Source organism: Ictidomys tridecemlineatus, chromosome 6, assembly GCF_052094955.1.
Source record: "Ictidomys tridecemlineatus isolate mIctTri1 chromosome 6, mIctTri1.hap1, whole genome shotgun sequence".
In the NCBI taxonomy this organism is placed as follows: Eukaryota; Metazoa; Chordata; class Mammalia; order Rodentia; family Sciuridae; genus Ictidomys; species Ictidomys tridecemlineatus.
The window spans coordinates 77,483,625-77,501,373 of NC_135482.1; the positions used below are offsets into that span (position 1 = coordinate 77,483,625).

The 17,749-nt window shown below is 36.2% G+C and overlaps 1 protein-coding gene across 17 annotated transcripts in view; it reads left to right on the plus strand.

The window, feature by feature from the left end:
• Positions 1 to 17,749, plus strand: part of Caprin2 (caprin family member 2) — a 45,552-nt gene that overhangs the window by 21,387 nt on the left and 6,416 nt on the right. For all 17 annotated transcript variants that reach the window (XM_078014951.1, XM_078014948.1, XM_078014947.1 and 14 more), the window contains 6 exons: positions 1,897 to 2,019; positions 3,190 to 3,271; positions 4,688 to 4,743; positions 8,069 to 8,173; positions 11,140 to 11,286; positions 13,909 to 14,077. In XM_078014951.1, coding sequence (XP_077871077.1) covers positions 1,897 to 2,019; positions 3,190 to 3,271; positions 4,688 to 4,743; positions 8,069 to 8,173; positions 11,140 to 11,286; positions 13,909 to 14,077 — 682 coding nt within the window. The remainder of the gene's footprint in view (positions 1 to 1,896; positions 2,020 to 3,189; positions 3,272 to 4,687; positions 4,744 to 8,068; positions 8,174 to 11,139; positions 11,287 to 13,908; positions 14,078 to 17,749) is intronic.

Here is a 17,749-nt window from a genome sequence, read left to right on the forward strand (position 1 = left end):
ACTAGCCTGAATTTTTATGAAGAAGTGTGAGATACATGATGGTTACAGATATCCTGGTATTTGGGTGACAATTTGAGTTAGGTTTTTTTTTAGTTGTAGATGGAAACACGATACCTTTATTTTATTTATTTATTTTTATGTGGTGCTGAGGATCGAACCCAGTACCTCACATGTACGAAGCAAGCGCTCTGCCACTGAGCCACAATCCCAGCCCCTATTTGAGTTAGTTTTCTATTTCTGTTTCAAAATAATTTCCAGAGATAAGAAAATATAGGCATTAAGTATTTTGTAGTTAAGTTTTGAAAAAAGAAGGCCTCATTCTGTTAATGATAAATAACCTATTTCAGGAATATGAGGTTAATAATGAATAATCCTTGGATACAGTCCCATGCTAGTGTTGCCTGTTACTAAATTGCTCACTACTGTGGTGAACACAAACTTGTTACCACCTTGCTTTATAAGAAGTGTGAACTTATCCTCCCAGTGTTCTCTACCTCTGTGTAGTGGTCTTTCTTGTACTTCTGTGCCATTTTAGTCAAGGCTTTCCAGTTAGTCTTTAGCCTTATACCTTAAAACATTTAGCTTGAAAAAAGTCAAGCATTACATTTTATAAGCAGTGAACTACCTCTGCTACCTCTAGCTCGATTCTCTTATGGAAAGAGTTGGGTTACTTATCTTTTGCTCTCTTTTCCTTCTCTTTTCTAGGAGTATTAATATTGATTTTATCTTCTTTTCTATAGAAAATTGGTAGCTGTATTTCATTAACCTGATATTATACAACAGTAACTGTAGTGTCATAACTATTTTGAGAAACATTTAAAAACCTAATTTAATACCTCCAGACAGCTGTTAAAAAAAAATCTAATGGGAAATTGGACTAGATATAGCAATGCTGAACCTTTTCCATGACAGAATAGTGATAATGCGTTGTTTGTTACATGCTTAGTTGGAAAGGTCAGAACTCACATGTGATTTGCTTTAATAGCATAGACAACATTCTAGTGTAGTTTTAGTTTTTGTTTGTTTGTTTTTAAGTAACTGAGAGGATACTACTCTGTGTAGTGCAGATTTTGTCTTGTGATTTCAGCTGTCTAGAACATGACTAGGTATAGGCAAGGGCAAAATGAATTCAAAGCCAAAAGACTAGGTAACATGAAATTAATCACTAAAGCTCATATTTTTCTCCTGAAAGAGTTCTTCATTTATTTACTTATAGTCTATTAACTTATCTGGTACCTTTGACAAGCACTCAGGTGACTTACAAGTTGGGGAAGAGATGCGGATGGAGCCTGTCATCCTAACATTTGTAAGGAGTAATTATAAATTGTAAATTAGGTCTAATTCATAATGTACAGCAATTTTAGCTAATCACCTTTTAAATACCAGTAGCCTCAAAGTAAAAAAATGTAATAATGTATTTCCTCAGTTCTAGGGTGCCTGTGTTTGTGTATATGTATTTGTATCTTAGTGTTTCTGAAATCAGATACATCTTAAAAATATTTAATGTAATAGTAGTAATTTTTGCCCCAGGGAGAAAAAAATCATTGGTATTTGTCAGTGGTATCCTTGTTAAGAGTATGTTCAGTGCAGAGAACATACTGATAACTATTGTCAGTAGTGAACATCTCTTAACAAGGAAGTTCTGTTATTCTAGGTCTTCCCTTTAGAAATAGGTTTTTAAAGAAAGATCTCCATTAAAGTTGTCATGAATAAGGGAAAATTATTTAAAGTTTGCTTACATTATTTAGAAAATGCATTTATGTAGAAATTCTTTAATTGTAATAAATCTGATAAATGAACATTGCTGTTTGTTTTAATTTTATTAAGATACAGTGAGATCCTGAATAAGGCTGTTGACTTTGAATTTCTCTTATACGTAGTGGGTTTGTCTTATAGGTGCCTAAGCCCATGCCTCAGCCTGTAGGTTCTTCCTCTGCTCTTCCAAAGGATCCAGTATTGAGGAAAGAAAAACTGCAGGATCTGATGACCCAGATTCAAGGAACTTGTAACTTTATGCAAGTATGAGCCATTTTAAAAAAGAGTCTTTGGTGATATTCATGGGGCAGTTAACTTCTGATCTGAAGAATTACAGAGAAATTGTGGATTCTGCAGTCCAGAATGAGTGAGACTCCTGGCTCTGCTATCCCTTAGTTCTGAGGGCAAATTACTTGATTCTCTGCTTTGGTTTCTTTATTTGAAAAATGAAGATAATATTCCCTACTTCCTAAGTTTGTTCTGAGTAAAGAAATGAATTAGACATATAAAAAAACTTCAAGTACTTATTACCGCTGCAGGTCACCAGTAGTTCCACTCAGGCTGTGAGAACCTGCTCCATGCTTGGTCTTCTGTTGGGTATTGCTGTATATAGAAAATGATAGGACATTTTTTGCCTTTGAGGAGTTTATATTTCCAGCTGTATAAGATTATAAACTTTGCTATATCAATAGTTGAATGCTAAATTATGAGATACAGACTCTTACAGAATTTCATAATAGCATGATATTACTGAGGACTGAGTAGTCAAAAAAGGTATTTTTGTTTAGCAAAAAGATCTTGAGATTTGCATTTAGACCTGGGTTTAAATCTCAGTTCTACCACTTAAGACTTATATAATCCACACAGGTTATTTAACTTCCAAACCTCTACTTATTTACAAAATTAAGGAATGGATTACCTCTGTGAATTATTTGAAAATAAAAAAACTAAAATGCTTACTACAAGTATGTAGTTTAAGTATGCAAAATGTGGGGAAATTTCTCTGAGATAACCAAGATATATAGTGTAGGTAGGAAATGAGAATGGTTCTCATCACTAAATTGTTTAACAACATGAGCTAGTAGGAGGTTGCGGTAAAATAATTAGACCCTCTCTAATTTGGGAATAATAAAAATGGAGGTACAGACTAGATTAGGATTGATGCTTATACTTAAAAAAGAGGAGTGTCTTTCCCAAGTTAGGCCTTGTAATTGCTATCATAGTTTTTAACATTTAGCAGTTACATTAGAGTTGATTTTTGACTCTTAATTTCTTTTATATGCTGAATTTTGAACATCTTGAGATGTTAATTAACTAGATACCTATAGCTTTAGCTAATAAGCTATGGGCAATACCATGAATAATTTAATGGTAATATCTTTTAAATTAATGATCTTTGTTTCCTATGCATTATTTAAAATCCCTTATCTTCAGGAGTCTGTTCTGGATTTTGACAAACCTTCAAGTGCAATTCCATCATCACAGCCGCCTTCAGCTTCTCCAGGTAGCCCAGTAGGTATGTAATCTTTCTAAAGACTCAGAACAAGGGTTTGGGTTGTGGCTCACAGGTAGAGTGCTTGCCTCGCACATGTAAGACCCTGGGTTCGATCCTCAGCACCACATAAAAATAAATAAACAACAAAAAAAGATATTGTGTCTGTGTATAACTAAAAAAACACCATCACCACCACCACCACCAACAACAACAAAAAACTCAGAACAAACAGCTTTAGAGCTCACAGTTATATCTCTTTACAAATCATTTGCTCTAGATAGCATAAGGGTTAAACTGAAGTATGTCTCTGTAATAATTTATTCTAATTGTATCCTCTGCCATCAGAGTTATATAAGGATAAATTACCATTAGTACATTACTGTGCTTACCTGACCTGTTTGTATTTTGGGAGAAAGTTTTCAGATGGGTAAATGGAAATGCCCAATAGCTGGATTTTTTGGCTTATGTTTTTGGCTTATATCTTATGTTCTTCTTGGAGTGATTTCTGACTAGAAACTGCTTGACTCTTTTGGACTCCAAATCTGGAGTTGGTGCTTTTGGATCCTAACAATGAGATCACCTGAGAGATGTTTAGAACAGTGACTAACACAGTAACTAATGATAGACCCCAAATGTAAATCTGGTCTGCTGCTTTAACAGGTAGCCTTTTTGGTCCATATTAGTTTCTGTCAGGTGAGGGGAGAACACATCAAAGCCGTATTCCAGCTGCAGTGGGCACTAGACACCAGCTCAAGACAGGGGCAGCAATTCCAGGGTGAAGTAATAAATCAGTAGAAAGTAATAAACAATTGTGATAGACATTAACAAGAAACCAAAATGAAAACTACATGTTTGAAAAGCATATTATTATAACCAGCAAGAAAAATACCTGAACATACGACCCAGCTAAGACTTATTTTGAAACCTGTGAAACTTGTGTTTTATTGGTTGTTTTTTAAAGTCTTAGTTCTTTTCTTTAGAAGCCTTGAAATGCTTATAACCCTTTAACCTTAAAATATTACCATGAAAAAGTATCAGATGAAATTAGTATTTTCAGCTCTTCGCCACCTTCTCTGATTTTTTTTTTTTTTGCAAGTGGGGATGGAACCCAGGAGTTCTCGCCACTGATATACAACACACACTCCCAGCCTCTTTTATTTTTATTTTTGGGCAGGGTCTTGATAATTCGTTCAGGCTGGTCTTGAACTTGTGATGCTCTTGTTTTAGCCTTCTGAGTAGCTGGAATACCAAGCATGTGTCACTGTGCCCAGTTTCTCTGGCTCTTTTTAAAGTACTAATGAAGAATGCATGATGGACTTAATACCTAGTTCTTCCAGCTAACGATTTTGCTGTAAAGTGTAAACTTTAGTTTCTTTCCAATTGCTATGCAGTAACTTTTCTCTCCTCCTCAATAATGGTTTATTTTACTCTCTGCAGTGTCTACAGAACAAACTCTTTCCAGTCAAAGTGATTTTCTTCAAGAGCCATTACAGGTAATATCCTCAGATTACTCTTTTTTATTATTCTGGGAAGGACCTCTTGCTTTGGCAAGAAAGACCAGACTTATTAAGATACCTAACTAAATTGTTTAAAGTAGGGCTGGGGTTGTAGCTCAGTGGTAGAGCACTTGCCTAAATTGTTAAAAGTGTTTTAAGACTGTCTAGTTTTTTTAGATTAAGCATACCGGTTCTAAAAAGATTCTCTGACTATGCTGAAAACATCTAATACAGTAGGGACAGTTGACTGATTTTGGTGAGTAAAGAACAAACCTGAAGAATTCAGGGGTACCTTGTCTAAGAATATTGCTTTTCTATTGAGCTATGCAAGTTACAGTTCATTAGCATAGTAAAGGGTCTAAAGAAAGAAACTAATTTTGTTTAGTCCATGGTTAACCAGTCCCTCCCTCACAGCCCATAATAGTTCATTCTTCTCATTTTCACTGAGTACACTTAGAAGCACAAAGGAATTAGATTTTGAGATCCCCAATGTCAAGTTGCATTTCCATCAAAGGTAAGCCCAAACTTCACTGGCCATTATTTTTGAAAACGTTTTCTAACTGTTTCTGTGAAAGCCTTATGGCAATTTTCTTGACAGTAGCTCTTTTGACAGTAAGTTAAATATTTTGACTGGTTGGTTCAGCAGTTGTGATCTTCCCTTCTGAAACCCTCTGAGTAAATACCATTTGTTTATGGTGGTTTATATATAATTTGAAAAGGTGTGGCTTAGTTTTTGGGGTTGGGGTACGGGGGACTTAACCCATTGCCTTGTGCATGCTAGGCAAGCACTCTACCACTGGACTACATCTTGAGTCCTCAGTTTTTAAATTGTATTTGTTAAGCAAGGTATATCAGGGGGTTTTTGCCCTATCTTTTCCACTTATGCTTTTACTAAAGTGGTTTTGTTTATCTTATCTAGCTGTTAGAATTCTACAAAAGGCCTTCATTTGTCAAGTTAAATTCTTTTTGAATAACTACTGGTCTGTGTAGAAGTTCTCAGGTACAGGCTGACAGGATAGCTACATCAGAATTTCTGGTCACTCTAATAAAAATATGTATTTCTAGGTATAACTTTAAACCTGCTGGAGCATCACTTCCAGGGTTGCTATCTAAGCATTCATTTATTTATTTTTTATTAAAGAATTTTTTTTATTGTACTGGGAATTGAACCCAGGGGTGCTTTACCACTGATTCATACCCTCCCCCCAATCCTTTTTTTTTTTTTTTTTTTTTTAAATTTTGAGTTAGTTTTTTGCTGAGTTGCCAAGACTGGCCTTGAACTTGGAATACTCCTGTCTCAGTCTCCCACGTAGTTGGGATTACAGGCACATGTAAATACTGGCTAAGTATTTATCTTTTGAATATAACTCCCTGGTGAATCTGCATATCTGTATTTGGAACCACTCATCTCAAACATCATGTTTACTCACCAATATGTAATCTTCTTCCAGCTGGTTCACTTTTTAAAGAGTGGTAATTTGGAACAAGAGCTGCTAACATGAATACAAGTGTAAAGAATATGTCTTTGCTGGGCTTGGTGGTGCACACCTATAATCCCAGCTACTTGGGAGGCTGAGGCAAGAGGGTCACAAGTCTGAGGCCAGCCTCAGCAATCTAACAAGACCCTGTCTGAAAATTTAAAGAATTAAAGGAAAGGGCTAGGATGTAGTTCAGTGTTAAGCACTGCTGGGTTCAATTCATAGTACTAGGGGAAAAAAACGTGTGTTTGTCTTTTTTGTTGTTAAGTAAACTTTTTCCCTCCTTAAATCTCTTATGGTGCTAGGATTTGAACCCATTGGCACCCCACAATGGAGCTGTATCTCCATGTCTTGCTAAGTTTAATTTGCCAAGGCTGGCCTTAAATTTTTGATCCTTCTGCTTAGCTTCCCTAATCACTAGGATTATAAATATGTGCCATCATGCCTGCCTTCAAGTCTTTTAAAGTTTAACTATCAGGTGGTCCAAGAAGCTTTAATACTTAGCATCTGTGAAACCCTTTTGTTGAGAGACTTATGTCCTCACAACAGCCAGTTCTATTTATTTTTTTGCAGTTGTCTCATTATTTTAATAAGAAGCACAGAAAAAAAGTCAGTTTTTAAAAAATATCTATAAAGTGTTTTATTTAGTACCTCTGTTTTTAACATACTTTGTGCACTTCTAAACATCTAAAATGATCAGATGTTTCAAATAAGGACTTAACGTTTGTAGATTTTATACACATCCAGCAATGGTTGTATCTAAATGTGTCTTCTAAATAGGAACATTCTGGCCTAGAATACTTCATTTCTTCCAGTTTCTTCTCTGCTATGGGTAACATAGATATGATGTCCTTTCAGAAGTCCTTTCAGAAGACAGAAGAAAGGCATAGTTTTAAAAGTGTTCAATCTCGTATTCTAATATTTTAGTTGGATATAAATTATGCCTGTTTAACTTTATAAAATGTTGTACACGATTAAAAAATTATTTCCATGTGATCTTTTTTAAAACTTGGTCCCACACTCTTAAAGGAGCAGCATATCATGAAGGCCCCTTTGGAGGGTTGCAGCAGCATAACTTCTAATGTTTGGTTACCCCTCGTTAGTTTCCATTCATGTGTTTTATTACTTGAGCTTCTGAGAACCACATAGAAGCATTTAGATAAAATTATTGAATTTGTGGATGCTTTAGACCTTGCTTGCTAGATTTTGGGAAGTATCTCTGATATATTCTAATAATTGTTGTGCCATAGATTTCCTTCCTAGCTACTCTCCTAGTATTTTATTGGTTACAGTTGGTGCAGCCTTAGTTCCTGCTGTGCTATCTCACAATTTTTCTTTTATTCATGCTTTTAATTTAGTTTTGCACTAGAATTTTAGTGTTATTTTGATTTATGTGGAGTTTATCCCATTTATACTTCCAACTTCCTCTTTAATACAGAAAGTACTTATAGAATAAAAGCCTAGTTTTAATGATCCCTGACAGTGCTGTGGCTGAAGAGTTCATGTGCCCGAGCTTACCCTCAGTGAGCTGCTTTTTGAGACACTCAGTCTAGCCCTAGGCCTGGAGTTTGAATCTTAACCCCGCCACATAATTTTTATGTTATTTGGGAAAATCACTGCACTTTTCTTTATCTCTGCCTGATTATCAATAGAATGGGGATAGTTGTACGTATTTTACAGGGTTATTATTAATATTAAATACTAATATGTGTGATGGGCTTAACATAATGCTTAACACTAGTGAGGGCTAGTAAGAGGAACATATTAGGAGACCTAGGGCCCAGGAAACAGAAAGTGAGCAAAATATGACTTTTTTATAGTATTTTATGTCTTCTTGTGTCTAGGCTACTGCTTCTCCAGTTACTTGTAGCTCAAATGCTTGCTTGGTTACTGCTGATCAGGCTTCAACGGGAGCTGAAACAGAATTTGTGACTTCAGAGACTCCTGAGGTACTAAAAGGCTAATGGTCTTAATTTCTTTTCTTCCTAAAAGAATAGCAGAACTAGTTTATTTTATGAATTACAGGAATGATTAGTTGAATGATGTAATGTTTAATTTATTAAGGTATGACTTTATAGATTTTGTGGTCCTAGAACTTTTCTAGGTAACTTTACAGTGGCTTTGCTGTATAGGTAAATTTAATAGTATATTGCCTTATCTTTTGCAATAAATATTTAATTTTTCATATAGAAAAGTAAAAAAATTTAGGTAAGAGTAGGCCAGATTTTTCTAAGGAAAACCTGGACAAGTTTTTATTTTTTCATGACTGAAGACAATAATTTTTAGGATTAAGATTAATGCTAGCCCAGTGTGGCAGTTCTCACCTGTAATCCCAGTGGCTCAGGAGGCTGAGTCAGGAGAATCGAGAGTTCAAAGCCAGCCTCAGCAATGGCGAGGCACTTTGCAACTCAGTGAGACCTTGTTTCTAAATAAAATACAAAAGTAGGATGTGGATGTGGCTCAGTGGTTGAGTGTCCCCGAGTTCAATCCCTAGTATAAAAAAAAAAAAAAAAATTAATGCTAATTCAAAAGCTGGGTATGGTAGTTCATGCCCGTAATCTCTGTGGCTCAGAAGGCTGAGGGAGGAGGTTTACAAGTTTAAAGCTAGCCTTAGTAGCTTAGTGAGGTCCTAAGCAACTTCATAAGATCCTGTCCAAAATAAAAAAGTTACAAGGGGCTGGGGATGTGGCTCAGTGGTTAAATGCCCCTGCGTTTAATCTCTGGAACAAAACCAAACAATACTGCTTAATGTTAGTTCAGTTGTGAGTTACTGTTTTAGCTTATTTGACAATATTAGGTTTTTTTGTGCTTTCAGGGTTTTTTTTTTTTTTTTTGTGTGTGTGTGTGTGTGTGTGTGTATCGCGCCAGGAATTGAACCCAGAGGTTCTTAATCACTGAGCAACATTTCTAGTATTTTTTTTTTTTTTCCTGGTACGGGGATTGAACTCGGGGTTGAACTCGGGAGCACTTGACCACTGAGCCACATCCCCAGCCTTGTTTTGTGATTTATTTAGAAATAAGGTCTCACTGAGTTGCTTAGTGCCTCACTTTCACTGAGGCTGGCCTTGAACTTGCAATCCTCCTGTCTCAGCCTCCCCAGCTGCTAGGATTACAGGTGTGCACCAATAGCTACCACACCCTGCACCAGCACTTTTTATATTTTATTTAGAGACAGGGTCCTGCCGAGTTGCTTAGGGCCTCGCTAAGTTGTTGAGTCTGGCTTTGAACTCATGAATCTCCTGCTCAGCCTCTCGAGCTGCTGAGATTACAAACTGTTCTGAGTTATAGATTTTGATGTTTGAGCAAATCTTTGAGACAGACATAGCAGGATAAAATGAATTTTGAAGGACAATTTAACAAATATTAGTTTTATTTTGGGTGTGCTATTATATAGAAATATTCATTATACAATACAAGAAAACATAGAGGGGCTGAGGTTGTGGATCAGTGGTAGAGCTCTTGCTTGGCATGTGTGAAGCACTGGGTTTATTCTGAATACCACATACAAATAAAAAAAAAATAAAGGTCCATTGACAACTTAAAAAAAAAAAAACTAAAAAAAACCCCACAAACAATCATTAGTTTTTTCAAAGTATTTAGTTTTTTAGTTGTAGTTGAAAAAAACTCCTTTATTTAATTTATTTTTTTATGTGGTGCTGAGGATTGAACCCAGGGCCTTGCCACTCTACCACTGAGCCACAACCCTGGCCCCACAATCATTAGTTTTTATGGTACTACCTTGGTCTAAATTGAGATTTGGTTCTTCATTTTAAAAAGATGGGGGAAGAAGCTGGGTGTGGTGGCAGATGCCTGTAATTTCAGTTGCTCAGGAGGCTGAGGCAGGAGGATCACAAGTTTTAGGCCAGCCTTAGCAATTTAGTGAGGTCTTGTCTCAAAATAAAAAAATAAAAAGGGCTGGGGATGTGGCTCAATGGTTAAGAACCTCTGGATTCGATTTCCAGTACTCAAAAAAAAAAAAAAAAATAGTGGCAAATCAGTTGGATGTGGTGGTAGTGCACACCTGTAATCTCAACTACTTGGGAACTTGAGGCAGGAAGACCTCAAATTCAAGGCCAGCCTTGGCAACTTAGCGAAACCCTACCTTAAAATAAAATACTAAAAGGACTGGGGATGTAGCTAAGTAGTAAAGAATCCTTGGTTTCAATCTCCAATATTGAAAAAAAAGTAGATAGTGATTTTTACCAAGTGACCACAGATATCTGCTTTATAACTAATTGGAATTGGATTTACTATATTTTTTTTAATATTTTTTTTAAGTTGTTGATAGACCTTTATTTATTTATATGTGGTGCTGAAAATTGAACCTAGTGCTTCACACATGCCAGGCAAGTGTGCTACTGCTGAGCCCCAGCCTCAGCTTTTACTGTCTTTTTAGAAGTCTTTGTCTTCATAGTCTGTTATGTCAAGAACTAATTGTTTCCTTAAAAATTAATTAAAATAGGTCAGGATTGGTTTTCTTTTTTTAGTTAACTGATTCAGAAATCCACTAATAAGTCTTTAAAACAGAGAAAAATTAACACTAAAGAAGTAACCAAGATTTTTCTTAAGCTCAATTCCACTGTATAAATTTGGAATAACATTAGATTCTTAACTGGAAAATGGTATTTCAGGGTTCAGAAATGATTAGATGCTTGTAAAAAGGTCAGCCCCTCTTTTGTTAGACTGATTATCAGTAAGACTCTTTGACTTAGTCAGCAGGCTGTGCAAAGCAAATACTAGTGTGCATCCTCAGCAATTGAGATTTGAAATTGTAAGCAAAAGCTATTCTTTTGCATTCCTGTGTCCAAATGTCATCCTAAAGAACTTGCTGACTTGCGCCAGTTTGGGGTTTAGTGTAAGTGAACTGCTTGTTATATGGCAGGTGATTGGCTGATGCTGCATTTCTTCCCTCCAGGCAGCAGTTCCCCCAAGCAAGCCACCGTCTTCACTAGCTGCTCCAAATCCTTCCATGGCAAAGGGTTCTGAACAGGGCTTCCAGTCACCTCCAGCAAGTACTAGTTCAATAACCATTAACACAGCACCCTTTCAAGCCATGCAGACAGTGAGTATGAACCGGGAATGATGATCACAGTTCATTATTCATTATTCTGCCTAAGAGTCTTTGTTTCTCCTACATCTATTATTAGTGCTATGTGAAAAGTTTGCCTTTTTTATTCTTATTTGGGTGGTTAGAATTTACATTTGTCTAGTTGACATACTGTTTTTGACAGAGGAGTATTAAATCCCCAGTCCCTAGAATTTTGAATGGGTCTTTTATCAGAGCATTGTTCCCACTCTGAAAACTAGCAGGCAAAGCTGAAGGCCTATATCAGACAAATAAAACATGTGATTGATTGAGTACCCTGCACAGCAAAAAAAGGAAGAAAATGTGTAGGTGAAAAACATCTGTTTCTAGGAACAGCTTAATAATACTAATCATTACTAAAAGGGTACTAGCGATGTTCCTAGCATTAGTAACCCGAAGTTCAGGGCACAGACTTGCTTAGCACCTCACTTCATTATTGAAGATTTCATTTGGTTTCATCCTGGTCTCATGCTTATTTATAGAGATTTATTCAGATTTGTTTGGTGTTCTGAATTATGTATTTCTTTACAAATTATAGTTTTAAACTCTATTTATTTATTTATCATGCTGGGGATTTAACCCAGGATCACTCTACAACTGAGCTACATCCCCAATCCTTTCTTATTTTTTTGAGACAGGTTCTTGCTAAGTTGTTGAGGCTGACCTCAAACTTGTGATCCTCCTTCCTTAACCTCCTGATTTGTTGGGATTATGAGTGTGTGCTACCATGCCTGGCTTAAAACTTTTTTTCTCTTTTTTTAATGATAATATTGCAGCTAGATTTCTACATTTATTCTCTAAACACAGTAGCATGAAACAGTCTGTAGGGCTGTTAGTGATCCTAATTGGCTCAGTGTCCCACTCCAGCTCCTTTGGAGTGATGATGGTGTGTGTGTGGGGGGGGCCCTTGGAGTGGCAATGGGAAGCAGGCACAATGTAGGAATAGGCTGGTGAAGTTCGACACCCGAATTCACCAATCTTATCACTCTGTGCTTAATCAATTAGAATATCTTAGTTTCCTTGCTTTTCCTCTTTCCCTGTCAGTCCATCCTATACAGTTTTGCCACATTGGGTTTACTTTTTCTTTTTCCTAATTGAAAGCAAGCAGTAGTCCATTACAGAATGAAATTGAGTCCTTTGCCTGACACTCAGTACCTTTGTAGTCTTGTATAACTTGTCAAACCAGTCCCCTAATGGGCTTGGTTTGCTCATTGTTGGCACAGTACCTATTTGCTCATGCCTCTGTCTGTGTTCTGCCTGTTTTGAAGCCTTTCAAGTTCAGATCAGTTCTCATTTATTCATTCATTAGACATGTAGTTATGAAGCCAGATCAAAATCACTGGGATTATAGCAATTAAAAATAGGTCTTTGCTCAAGAAGTTTGCATTTTTATTATTGCAAATTAAATAATAATTTATTATATTATTATTACTAGAAGTGGGAGGTTTAGAAAGACAAATATACATATTATCAGATGCCATGTAATGTAAGGAAAATGGAGCAAGGTAAGAAAGCCAAAGTAATAGAAATGTTCTTTTGTAAATTATGACCAGGTTCTGGAAGGTTATTGCCTGCCACATAGTAAAAATTCAGGAAGTGATAAATTATTTTAGTTTTTTTAAAAGGATCCTTTTCTTCTATATAACTTTTATTCTCAATAAGCCTTATTATGATAGCTTAATAGAGGTTTAACATTTACTCTTTCATGTCAGTTCTGTCTGGAATCAAATGGAATTTAATTTACCATTATAATAATTTTAAAGTGTGTAATTCAGTGGCATTAAATACATTCATTTTGTGTGTAACCCTCACTACTATTTTCAAAACTTTTTTCATGATCCCAAACAGAAACATTGTACTCATTAAGTAGTAAGTTGTTATTCCTCCCCTTCCCCAGCCTGTGGTAACCTCTATTCCATGTTCTATATCAATAAATTTACCTATTCTAGGTACCTCACATAAGTGAAATCATGCAATACTTGTTCTTTTGTATCTGGCTTCTTTCACTTTGCATAATGCTTCAAGGTTCATGCATCAGATTCTCATTCCTTCCTCTGGCTAAAGAACATTTCATTTTATGTATATATCTTGTTTATTCATTCATCTGTTGGCGGGCTCTTGGGTTGTTTCTACCTTTTGTCAGTTATGAATAATGTTGCTAAATACACAGGTCTACAAATATTTATTCCAGTCCATGCTTTAGTTATTTTGGGTGCATACCTAGAAGTGAAGTTGGTGTATCATATGGTAGATTATGTTTCACTTTTTGAGGAACCATTGTACTGTTTTTCATGACTGCATCATTTTACATTCCCACAAGCAGTGTATCTTCTCCACATCCTTGATACCACTTGTTTTCTGTCTTTTGATAATAACTGTCCTAATGGGTATGAAGTGGCATCTTATTATGGTTTATGTTTTCCTCATGACTAAGTGTGTTGATTATGTTTTCATGTACTTATTTGTCTTCTTTGGAGAAATGTCTATTCAAGTCCTTTACACAAATAGAAATATCAAAATATTGTAGTTTGATGAATGCTATCCTTACGCATTTCCTATAAACATTCACAAATGGCCTATTTACCCTTATCTTTTAAGGTATTTAATGTTAATGCACCTCTGCCTCCACGGAAAGAACAGGAAATTAAAGAATCCCCTTATACACCTGGCTACAATCAAAGTTTTACTACAGCAAGTACACAGACGCCACCCCAGTGCCAACTGCCAGCTATACATGTAGAACCAACTGGCATGTCTCAAGAAACTGGTAAGATCTTTGCATATATTTTGAAGATTTTGGTAACAGGTAATTAAATGGAAAGGAAGTCTGTAGTGACACTCAAGACGTTCTTTCTTGTCCAATAAACCTTTCTAAAGTGTTGAGAAGCACTGAGTGTCTTTGTTTCTGTTTAGTTAAGTTCACCTGTTAATTTGAACTTTTATAGAGAGGCAGAACTTTGATGGCCGATTTAACCTTGTAGGGTTGTGTTTTTTAAAATCTAATTGCTTTGAGCACTCCACTGAGGTAGATAGGGTACTATCTGACGGTATGAAGATCCCCACCCCGCTCCTTGGTACCAGGGATAGCCACTGAACCATATCCCCAGCTCTTCTTTTTTTTTAAGAGAGTGAGGAGGGGGGGGGGGAGAGAGAGAGAGAGAGAGAGAGAGAATTTTTAATATTTAGTTTTTAGTTCTCGGCGGACACAACATCTTTGTTGGTATGTGGTGCTGAGGCTCGAACCCGGGCCGCACGCATGCCAGACGAGCGCCATACTGCCTGAGCCACATTCCCAGCCCCCTCAGCTCTTTTTTTCATATTTTATTTTGAGAAAGGGCCTTGTTAAATTGCTGAGGCTGGCCTTGAACTTGCAATCCTCCTGCCTCAGCTTCCCAAGCAGCTGGGATTACAGGTGTGTGCCACCATACCCAGTGCATGAAGATTTTGAAACCATTGTGTTAATTTTTCACCACAGACAAAGGGTTATCTGGCCTTTCCCTCTCTTACATACGACATTGATTAATGTGAAGATATAACTTAGTATGCTTATTATACTGTTAACAGAGAAAGGAGAATACTTTGATCTTTTATGCTACTTTAAATTATGAAATAGGCAACTTTGTACTTATTTCTTAAAGGAGCACTTGTAGATTTTCAGTGTTGCTATTTCAACTCCTTGTTCACTTTTCTGAAACTTAATGTCTGAGCAAGTGAACTGAGCATTTTTTTTTTCCATATTGGGGATTAAACCATGGCCTCACTCATGCTAGGCAAGTGCTCTACTGCTGAGTTACATCCCCAGCTGTTTTTATTTTATATTTTGAGACAGGGGCTCACTAAGTTGCCCAGACTAGCCTTGAATTTGTGATCCTCCTGTTTAGCTGGGATTACAGGTGTGTGCCAACATGCCCAGCTTGTTGGTACTTTTCAATAAAATGGTGAAGAGATAGTAATTATAAATTTCTAACCACAGGGACCTCATTCTGTTCTCACGTATTTTGTTGAAATATAGGGCAGGTGATCTACATAAATAATATTTTGTCATATGCTTTTTCAATTATGAATTCTATGAATTAGGACTAATTTTCTTCTACTCCCTGGCCTGAAATGGTTAGCTTATTATTTTTAAAATCATGGTAAAATATACATAACATGAACCTGACTATTCTAACCATTTTTAAAGTGTACAGCTAAGTGACATTAACTGCATTTGTGTTGTGTAGCCATCACCATAATCCATCTCTAAAACTTTCTTTCCCAACTGAAACTAGAACCATTTAATACGAACTCCCTCTTTTCCTCCCTCTCCAGCTCATGACAACCACTGTTTTACTTTTGTGTCTTTATGAATTTAACTACTTTAGCCTCCTGTTATATCATTCAATATTTGTCCTTTGGAAGTGGCTTTTTTCACTTAGTATAATTTTTTCACAGTTCATTGATGTTGTAGCATGTGTCAAATTTCTTTCATTTATAAGAAGTAATAAATCATACTCATTTCTCTCATATACACACACAAAAATCACTTTTTTGCAATTTATTTATTTTTAAAATTTATTTTATTTATTCATTCACTTATTTATTTTTTTAATGTGCTGAGGATAGAATCCAATGCCTCACGTGTTAGGCAAGCACTCTACCACTAAGCCACACCTCAGCCCCTGCAATTTATTTTTATTTGTTCTAATTAGTTATACATGACAGTAGAATGCATTTTAACACATTATACACAAATGGAGCATAACTTCTCATTCCTCTTGCTGTAGATGGTGCTGAGTCACAGCAGTAGTGTAATCATACATGTATATTGGGTAATAATGTTTGTCTCGTTCTGCTGTCCTTCCCATCCCCAATGCCCCACCCCTCTTCTCACTCCCTTCTGCACAATCTAAAGTTCCTTCGTTCTTCCCCACACTCACCCCTACCCACTATGGATCAGCATCTGCTTATCAGAAAATATTTAGGCTTTTTTTTTTTGCAATTGGCTCAATTCACTTAGTGTGATATTCCCACTTCCATCCATTTACCTGCAAATGCCATAATTTCATTCTTCTTTAAGGCTGAGTAAATTTCATGTGTATAAATGCCACATTTTCTTTATTCATCGGTTGAAGGGCATCTAGGTTGGTTTCACAGTTTAGCTATTGTGAATTGAGCTGCTATAAACATTGATGTGGCTATGTCCCTGTAGTATGCTGATTTTTAAGTTCTTTTGGTATAAACCAAGGAATGGGATAGCTGGGTCAAATGGTGGTTACATTCCCAGTTTTCTGAGGAATCTCTATAACACTTTCCAGAGTGGTTGCACCAATTTGCAGTCCCACCAGCAATGTATGAGTGTTCCTTTCCCCCGACATCCTCACCAACACGAATTATTGTTTATATTCTTGATAATTGCCATTCTGAGTGGAGTGAGATGAAATTTAGAGTAGTTTTGATTTGCATTTCTCTAATTGCTAGAGATGATGAACATTTTTTCATATTTGTTGATTGATTTTGTTTCTTCTTCTCTGAGGTGTCTGTTCAGCTCCTTAGCCCATTTGGATTATTTGTTGTTTGGGAGTTAAGTTTTTTGAGTTCTTTATATATCCTGGAGATTAGTGCTCTATCTGAGGTACATGTGGTAAAGATTTTTTTCCATTTTGTAGGCTCTCTCTTCACGTTATTGATTGAATCCATCCCATTTATTGATTTTTTTAAATTTTACTTTTTGTGCTTCAGGGGTCTTGTTAAGGAAGTCAGATCCTAAGCTGACATGATGAAGATTTGGGCCTACTCTTTTTTCTATTAGTTCAGGATTTCTGTTCTAGTGTCTTTCTTTGATCCACTTTGAGTTGGTTTTTGTGCAGGGTGAGATAGAGTTTTAATTTAATTTTGCTACATAGGGATTTCTAGTTTTCCCAACACCATTTGTTGAATAGACTGTCTTTTCTCTAATGTATGTTTTTTTGGCACCTTTGTATAAGATAACTGGATTTATGGGAGATTGTCTCCGTGTGTTCTGTTTTGTACCATTGGTCTACATTTCTACTTTGGTGCCAATATCATGCCGTTTTTGTTACTGTTCCCCTATAGTATAGTTTAAGCTCTGGTATTGTGATGCCTCCTGATTCACTCTTCCTGCTAAGATGCTTTGGCTATGCTGGGGTTTTTTTTTTTTTTCTTTCCCCCAAATGAATTTCAATTGTTCTGTGAAGAATGTCATTGGGATTTTAATAGGAATTGCATTAAATGTGTATAATGCTTTTGGTAGTATGGCCATTTTTAAAACATTTTTTTGTAGTTGTATATGGACAGCATACTTTTATTTGTTTATTTTTATCGAACCCAGTGCCTCACACATGCTAGGCAAGTGCTCTGCCACTAAGCTACAGCCCCAGCCCATGGCCATTTTGAAAATATTAATTCTGCCTATCCAAGAGCATGGGAGATCTTTCCA